The sequence below is a fragment of the Diorhabda carinulata genome, chromosome 3 (assembly GCF_026250575.1).
Source record: "Diorhabda carinulata isolate Delta chromosome 3, icDioCari1.1, whole genome shotgun sequence".
Taxonomy (NCBI): domain Eukaryota; kingdom Metazoa; phylum Arthropoda; class Insecta; order Coleoptera; family Chrysomelidae; genus Diorhabda; species Diorhabda carinulata.
In genome coordinates, this window is record NC_079462.1 from 21,885,886 (window position 1) to 21,895,492 (window position 9,607).

Sequence of the window (9,607 nt, forward strand, 5' to 3'; positions counted from 1 at the left end):
GAAATTTTATTTTATTTGTATTTTCATTTAGTTATTTGTTTGTTTTTTAGTTGTTACAAGCTTTTATCTACAAATTGTAACAATATTTTGACAATAAAGCATGTCTCTCTTTCTCTCTCTTTTTTATGACTGTACAACTTGTATTTTGTCGTGAGTGAGTGTCCCAAGTATGGGTTTGTTATTGATTTTTAGAGAGTGACATATTTTTTTTGATATTTTTTTCTTTCATATAAGTATACTCGACAGATTCCACTATTTTCCATAACAGTTGAAAAATCTGTGGTTGCTACCTGTGTTAGCAGACCCATTACAAAAAAGCAATATCAATGATTTTCCAATTGGATCAATTTGAAGAATAAATTTTGAAGAAACGATATAATATAGTATTGCTTCTGCAATCAAGTTCTAATTATTTGTATATGGTTAAAAATGGCAAAGAGATATTGCTTGAATAGATTTTTATACAAAAAAATCGTTAAGTTGATAATGGAATTTGTATCTTTACTTCACTTATCATTTTGTTAATAATTAATTAGCATGAATAAATACAGATGAAAGGATTAACGTAAAAACAATTTTGTACAATTATGCACGATTCTATATTCCTTTGGCTGCTTTTAATGACTTTCAAAGATTTAGAATAATCATTAATGATTTCTAATAATTTTCAAGGAATCGAGATCGATTATTAATTACTAAAAAGAGATGTTTTCTTTTTTCTTTCCATTTACGTAAATCCTAATAGATATTGTGCCACTATCCTTTTGCTGGCGATAATAGGATGAGAAGCAGTGTATTCAACTGTATGGTATACAAGGATGGTCCCAGAAGTACCTGGCCTGACCTAGAGATGGCGGTAGTTGCTTAAAAAAACCACAGTATTAGATAATACACAATCTATAACTTATGTATTTCTATAAAGTATAAAGTATAAAGCTGAACTGAATTCTACTCTGGGTGATACTGCTCCTTCTTTATCAAGTTTAAACGAGGCCGTACGACCTGCGAAGACCAGTATCGAAATGGTCGACCAAATGAGTTGAACACTCCAGAAATGTCAAAGAAAATCCAAAGCGGTACTTGATGATCGTCGACTGAAATCGAGTGTTTGGTAATGTTTCACAAAAATAAAGGCGAATTTTTGAGCAGTTTTATAAATCAATAAATTAATGTTTCAGCTTCCAACTTATGCATCCTATTCGCCAGACTTAGTACCCTCGGATTATTTTATGTTCCAGGACTTGAAAAAATGGCTCGGTGGTCAAAGTTTTTCCAACATTGAAGAGGTGGTGTCGAGAGTTAATGACTATTCTGAGGAGCTCAACGATTCTTATTATAAAAAGGGTATCAAACTTTCTGAACATCGCTGGGAAAAGTGTATGGAGCTAAAAAGAGATTACGTTAAAAATCAATATGTTTTTGTTTTTTCTTTGTTGGGCCACGTACTTCTGGGACTATCCTTGTAAGTATAAGCAACTTTCGCCTTTTTTGGTTTACCAAATACCAATTTAAATCATCTCTATTGCTATTTTAGAAACAACTCTGCAAGAGAAATCAGCTAATAGAAGGAAAACAAAACAGTTGCAAATAAAAATATTCATCACTTTATAGTTTATTCTCTGTGTATCATAGATTATTATTTCATAAAGAAATGGTATGAAATATAAAAAACTATCGCTTCATAGAAATATTTGAGACAATAAATTTCTGAACGCCACTGTGCGTTTAATCGTTTTTCATATAGATTCCGATTTAACTGCAAAACTTTGTCTAAGAGGCATTTTTAACAAAATGAGATGGATAATGTATAGATGGATTGGTTCATTAAAATCATATTATTAAGCCCTAATTAGATATCAGATTGTGATTTGAATAGGATTTGATATAATTTATTTGAATAATAGATGTTATGTTTAAATTTCCACACATGTATTTATTTTCTGTTTTTTCTCGCGACATGCTTTGTAACGCTGTAAAAATATCCTCACATTTGATGACAGGACGTACTTAACATAAACATCTTTTATATATTTACCTAAGAAATGTCGGAATTGCCCAAACACAGCAACTAACACCAGTCACAAAAAAGTAATCGAAACACGTGCGAAAGAAGAATACTAACAGAGACAAATAAAATAGGAACAAGGCGAGATGACTTTCACCTTCGTCGAAAGTTCACGCTGGAGCGTCGATTATTCCGAATCGATAACTACGGGGGCGTCGCGACGTCAGAACTTATACTGAATTTAAATTTCAACTCATGAAACGTTAGAGGCAGTTACGCCGTATTGCGCCACATGCGCCGCGTAACAAACAGAAAAGAGGATGGTGGTGTGGGTAGGGCAAAAATATAAATTATTATACTGGTCAAGGCAGATGTTCCACTCAATGTAAAGAATAAAAACGATGAAAAGAGATTTAATACTTTGTGTTTAGTGCGTCACAGCTCCTCAGTAATACTTTGAAGAGTAATAATTCCAAAAGATGTGAGTCAAACAGTATTTTTTTAAACCAGTCTCAATTTAAAAAACAGAACTTTTGCCTTAAATCTTGGTACCATTGGTTTTTTTTAGGATGATTGAAATAATAGATTATGAAAGTCATTGTAATGTGGAAAAAATTGAAGAGTAAATGAAAATAGTAATACCATAAAGTGTAGGCGTTGTAATTTTTATCCCTTTGACCTCGAACTCACCATAACGGGCATTTTAACACTATGTCAAGTTATTTTCAAAGTTAGATAATTGCGTATGAGGTAATAGGAAAGTTAAATATACAAAATAGATGGTAGTAAGATAAGGGAAGGTCTATGACATGGACATCCATTATCCACAACCCTCTTCAACTAAGTTCAACAAATCATACTAAGAAGAAGTATTATAATAACTCAAGGTTCAATTTATAGAAATTATCATTAATGTCTTGCATATGGGGACGACCTGGTACTCATGGCAAGATCCAGGAAAAAATTGAGACTGTATTTAAATTATTGGAAGAGAAGGCAAAAGAAATGGCCTGGCGATCCACCTGAAAAAAAGTACATGGGGATGGAAAACAATTAAAACATCGAAACAATTGGAAAATCGATATTACTATAAATTGTAATGAAAATAATTGCTGCTAGAATAGATACAGTGGAACAAATCGAACATTTGGGAGTCGCTGTCTCAAATAAAGGAGACAGAGAAAGAGAAATAGAGAAAAGAATAGTAAAAGGCAATAATGCAACACAAACGGTATTAAAAATGTATCACGACCAGTTTAAATAAGAATGTATCAAATATATTTAGCAGCAACCAAAATACATGATACTTCATTAATTGAATATAAAATATTACTTACAACTGTTTTATAGTCTTCTTGAAGTGCATATTCCCAATTTGTCTCTGAATCCAATAATATAAGAAAATTTTGTTTTAAGCAAACACAAATGTGAGTCTAAATAAACCGAAATGTATTTTAAATAAATGAACATAGAACATCAATGTGCTTAAAGCACAAATTGAAGCTCGTGGATCCCAAGCATTTATCTGGTATTTAGGGGTATGCGGAAAACATAACTGTGCTTGACGCACAGATCTTAAAAAAGATAATTTGGAAACATGGATTTGAAGCAAGTGCTCAATTGGTTGCTCAAATTGTGTAATTGGAAAGCGACTATGACCAACTTCTTTCTACATTTCTGTACCTACATGTTCATAATATACTTTTTCAACTTTTTCATCATCAGCATTTCTTATTTGAATCATTCTAAAAGATCAACTGGATCGAGTTTTACGTCAAAAGTTTTATTTTTTATGCATTTCAAGTAAAGTGAATTTTATTCATTGTTTCTATATGAAACACAAGTCAATAAAGAACGAGACTCTCCTCTTTTACAATAAAGCTCTCAATATGGAACCGGATCAATGACTAGATTAGATGGTGTGAAAAAAGAATGGCTCTTATAGTATTTTTTTGGGATTTTTTTTCACAAGTAATAGGCTGAAGTCTCATATAAATGATTCATTTCGTAAAAATTTCATGAAATTTATGAAAAAAAGTTAATTCCATTAGAAAAATCATTATAGAACATTTTGCTTCATATACGAGGTCTGACTATTAAAAAAACGAGACTGGTTACGAAAAAGGGTTTTATTATAAAAATTATTCTACATTTGGATGCTCCCCTTCACCATACTCCCCTCCCTTCTCCACACACCTTTCCATACGTTGTTTCCATTGATCGAAGCAGTGCAGTCTTCTTTGGTGAGTGCCTTTAGGAGCTCTGCCGTTTTTTGCTTTACCGTTTCCATTGACTCAAATCGGGTCCCTCAAAGCATATTTTCGGAAACAAAAAAAAGTGTGCCAAATCTGGTGAGAGGGCAAGTGCGTTGTCCTGGTGCAAAATCGGGCCGTTTTCTACGAACTCGTTCTCGCAGAGTTGCCAAAACTGACAAATAGTAGGTCTGGTTGACAGTCTGACCTTCTGGAACCCTTTCAGTCATCACGATACCGTTAATATCGAAAAAAACGATCAACATTGCCTTGAATTATGATTTACTTTCTCGACCCTCACTAAAGCGCTTATACCACTAAAAAACATGTGCACGAGATAGAAAATTGGGCCCATACGCCTTTTACAACTATTTATAGCAATCACTCGGAGTTTTTTTTTAATTTAACGAGAAATTTGAGATTGGTACGTTGTTCCTGTTTTTCTTTACACATGGTTTCTGGCACGAGAAACATCTTCGTTTCAAACCGCTACTGCACAAATACTATAATAGTGACGCAAACGTGTTTTGAGACGTGCATAGACAAGATATTTAGATACCCAACGCACTACTCGTTTTTCACCTCACCCGTCTAGGGCGCCCTCTAGGCGCGCAGTTTCGTTATTTAATAGCCAAACCTCATAAAAATTAAATTAATTCATTTCATCAAGTGATAGTATTGGAAACTCAAGAATTTTTTTTAATGTCATCAAATACGAAAAATTGAGCAAATTTTCAACTCATACGTTAAAAGTGATGAAAATTTAATTAGAAAATTCCATATTTAGAGACAAACAAACAGAAATAGAATGAATTTTGGTAAGAAATGAAACACGTTATAAGTTCAAAACTTAGTTTTATTAATTTTACATTTTTTTTATACAAACACATAAGTGATAATAAACGAATTAGCTAAGTTCACTGGATTCTCAAGTATCAGACTTGTATTTAATACCATAGTGGCGAAACTATGCGAGCTTTAGGAATAAAAAACAGAAGAATTGATAGTAAATTTCTGATCTATTAAAAAAAAATCATTGCGATTATAGTAGCTACTTGAAACTAAAAAATACAATGAATAGATTTCATTTTTAAATGACAAACATTTTAAATCAAGAATACGTCGAATTAGTTTCTTCCCTTTTTTTGTTTTCTTTTTCTCATTTATAAGGAAGAGATAAAGTTTCTGATTTCTGTTTCAGTTGTCGATATTATAAAATGTTAAATAGAAGCAATTATTGGAATTTGTAATTTTTATGGTTCCAGTAACGATTAACAAATGCCAAATTCTCTAAAAGCAAGTAACAATTCTTCCTTTTTCTATTTCTTTGCTGAACTTTTAAGCAAAGTTCTCGTCTTTCATGAACGTCATGTTTATTTTGCAAACTTTTCTTATTGAATTACGGAGTATGAATTTATTATATCGATTTTGAGTTGGATAAAATTACTTCCAGTATAAGTGTCAACACTAAAAAAAATTTGTTCTTATCTAATTGAATTGCTTGAATTGAATGTCTGTTACTTTCCAAAAATTGCTTTACAAATTCTTAATAGGTACTGTATGATATACACTTATGTAAAATGATGAAATTGAGTATTATTATTTCAACCTACTTCATATATAAAAAATTCTCTAATAGTTGCTGAGGCTCTAAACAAAAATAATTCAGATGTAGAATGGCAACTTTATAATTTAATGTACAGTATACCGAAAATAAATCAACAGAAATATTTGTGGAATGAAATAAACAATAAATTGAGATGGAACAGAATAAATCATTTTGATTACTGGCTTAAGAGAGTTTAAGTATAATTTTTAGCAGCTTTAGCTTATATAGTACTGAAGTTTAATATTAATAAAATAAATGGAATGAAAAATATTTGATATAATTATAAGAATAAACATATGAAATCAGCATATTTGTCACACTTGTGTAGAAAGCAACAATAAGAAACAATACCTAATTTAAAAATAATTATAGATAAATTGAGAAAACAAATCTAGTTCTTATATCGACTATAACATACGACACATATATACCTACATACAGAATAATTAAAATATATATCGCAATTAGAAATAAATCTTCTATTGTTACATGAAATACTATTTAATATAGAATGCTTTCAAAAAAGATTCACTAAACTATAATAATATATCCACAGATTTTCTTCTGATTTACTCTATCCCATACATATACAATTTCACATGTAATCTATTGACAAAGACCAAGATTTTATCATACAAAATTTAAAATTCATACACTTAAAGTGTTCTGGGGACTGATAAATAATATTGTACCAGTTTTCCTTGCGAGGTTGATATAAGTCAGAATACTCAATTTCTTGCAAAGGAGACTTAGCGTTTTTTTTTGTAAAGAGTGAGTGGCAGATTATCTTCTGAATTTTCTCTCCCTTTGGATAGATCACACATCCCCAACAGTTTCAAATTCATCACCAATTCCATCATCCTTTACATACGCTCTATTTGTAGCATTTTCTGGCTCGTTTTCGTCAGTTACTTCAGCAGTGGCAGCTAATACTATCGGTATAGTTTTGGCGAGAGGTAGTCACAATATTCTGTGTTAGAAAAATAGTTTAAAATCCTGTAATTGAATATTCTGTCGACTCCTATAGATACTCATACCAGATTAGTAAATAAAATTTTTTGGCGATAAGTTATACAATAAAACGAACAATAAATCTTAAAGTATCCCGTATATGAGAGCTTAATAATTGTGATTAATTAATCTAACAAAAGACAGAATTTGCTAGTTGACTCTGTAATCTTAAGATGTTTATGAATACCAAAGAGACAGTATATTAAGTTTATAAATGAACTTGAACAAGAAAACAGATAATTTTATAACCTACAAAATTGGTGCTATTTAGGTTATATACTTATCATTGTGCTTTTCATAAGTCAATGACTATGAGTAGCTGCTCAGTTCTTACCAAGGATTATCAAAACAGCCTCAGCACTTACATGGTGTTCTTATAATTTAAATACATAATATATTGTGAAGATATTGTTAGTGAATCGTCTAGGTTGGTGATCAATCGATTTTTAGAAGTACAGGTTTAATTTCAATAACATTCTCAGTACCAGTCAAATTTTCAGAAGAAACTTTATTTGACTATTCGATTAAATGGTAGAATGAGATTCAGCACGTCATTTCATCCGACTTGTATATTATTCTTCATGCCACAATATTTTTATGCATGTCAATTGAGAACTTCACTTTAAATTAATACTTGCGTAATTTTTTTTATAATAAATTATTATCAAAACGAGGAACTTAGCCAATTCGTTTATTCCACTTCAATAACCGGTACAGATTAACAAGGACACGGGGGACAGCAAGGATAACAGGGAGGACAGCAAGGGGGACAAGGAGGACTGCATATAGGTGCAGGAGGACATGGACAAGATGGAGGACATGGAGGCGGACAGCATGCAATCGGTGGTGGACACGGTAAAGGACAAGGCATTGGAGGGGGAACAGGTACAATTTTCGCAACCGGTACTAATGGTGGTGGAGTTGGTATTATCACCGGTGGACATGGAGGTTTCGCTACAAGAGGCACGTGAGGTGGAGGACAAACAGGATTTGGAGCACAAGGCCCGCAAGGAGCAGGTGGACAAGTTCCACAGGGAGGACATGGACCACAGGGAGGACACGGACCACAGGGAGGACATGGACCACAGGGAGGACATGGTCCACAGGGAGGGCACGGACCACAGGGAGGACACGGACCACAGGGAGGACACGGACCACAGGGGCCACAAGGACCGCAGGGAGGACAAGGTCCGCATGACGGTAACTTGATGTATGCAGGATAACATTGATATTCTTCCAAATCGGCATCGGCATTTTTTTTCATTAGATGTTTGCCAGTGGAATAAACACTTGGAGCGCAATGAGCATGACCTCTTCCACCGCATAGTGGCGCCCCTTGGCATTCCCATCGCATACAGCTATCCTGAAATAGTAATGATTAAAGAATAGAAGAAAAAATTCGAACAAAAATTTTTGCTCCATGAGCAACAAAAAGGTGAGCTTTAGTATTGGTGTTTTTGAATACCTTGGTCACAAATTCTAGTTGAAAGTTGATGTCTCACCCATATACACCAGAAAACACTTCACCAATTTATTATTTATGATGGTACTTATTTTTTTTCATCCAAAAACAAGACTAAACACATACGAACGTACGTATTTCTAGTTATCAACAAATCTCAATTCAATGTCATCTAGGACCATTTTTATACATTCGACAAATCAATTTTTTGTATTTCTCTCAATAAACCAAAAGCAATAAGATTTTGTACAATATATATATCGTTAATTGAGTGTGAAACATAGACTTATATCTTATCTGACCATCAATACATAAATGTAATTTATTTATAGAATATCCCCGACTTCATCCCCAATTTACCTGCAGTCCATTAGATCTTTCACAATCGCAACCCATGTACATTACTCCACCTCTGAGTTCCCTAGACCTCGCTCTTTTTCCACATCCTCTTTTGTATTTACCTCTTCTATAGCATACCATCATTTTGGGAGGATTACAAGGAACACATGGTTGCTCTTCAGTTGGGGTGCAAAGAGGGATCGCTGGAGGAGGTACTGGAGTACAAATAGGTAAAATCGGAGGTACCATTGTAGGAGGACATCCTCCTGGCGGACATGATACTGGACAACAAGTACTTGGAGGACAACATGTACCTGGTGCACAAGCTGGTTCTAAAATGTACCAATCGTATTATTTTTTTTAATGAAATATTAATTAAGACACTTTTATACTCAAATCATTTTCCTAAGTAAGATGATTTTTGAAATGACTTACTTGGACATGGTGGACAAGGTCCGCAGGGTCCGCAAGATGGCTGACAAGGTCCGCATGGTCCGCAAGATGGCCCACAAGGTCCGGGAGATATATATGGCGAACAAATTGGTAAGCACGGTTTGGGTAACGGATCGTAAATCTCAATTACGGGCCCTACAGGACTCACACAAGGGACACAAGGTTTGCACGGATCACAGTTACTTGGGCCACAACAACCTCCATCAATTTGATTTACTAAATCTTTCAAATTGTTGAGTAAAGATTTCCTTTGAGAGCTTTTGTCACAATGGGGAGCCATGTTGTTTTATATCACGTTAATTTTGTAGTTTACCAAAAACTAAGAATAATAATTACATTAATAATTTTGATATTCTCATAAATTCAAATAAGATTCTACCAAAAATTTGACAAATGTTTTTTAATAAGTTGGCATGGTGATATTATTCATTTTAGTCATATATTTTTTTATAAATGAACTACGCTGAGTTCAATAT

General features: G+C 33.2%; 2 protein-coding genes across 2 annotated transcripts in view; both read right to left on the bottom strand.

Moving 5' to 3' along the window:
- The window catches only part of LOC130891624 (nucleoredoxin-like), a 75,140-nt gene extending 72,898 nt beyond the window's left edge, over positions 1-2,242 (bottom strand). The window contains exon 1 of the mRNA XM_057796465.1: positions 2,036-2,242. The gene's annotated coding sequence lies outside the window, so the exon portion shown is untranslated. The remainder of the gene's footprint in view (positions 1-2,035) is intronic.
- Positions 2,243-5,092: 2,850 nt separating this feature from the next.
- Positions 5,093-9,538, bottom strand: LOC130891641 (keratin-associated protein 5-5-like). The gene is made up of 3 exons (XM_057796489.1): positions 9,114-9,538; positions 8,700-9,010; positions 5,093-8,240 (listed from the first exon to the last, which is right to left on the bottom strand). The coding sequence occupies exons 1-3, from the start codon at positions 9,409-9,411 to the stop codon at positions 7,596-7,598; spliced, it is 1,254 nt and encodes a 417-aa protein (XP_057652472.1). The 5' UTR covers positions 9,412-9,538; the 3' UTR covers positions 5,093-7,595.
- Positions 9,539-9,607: the final 69 nt, after the last annotated feature.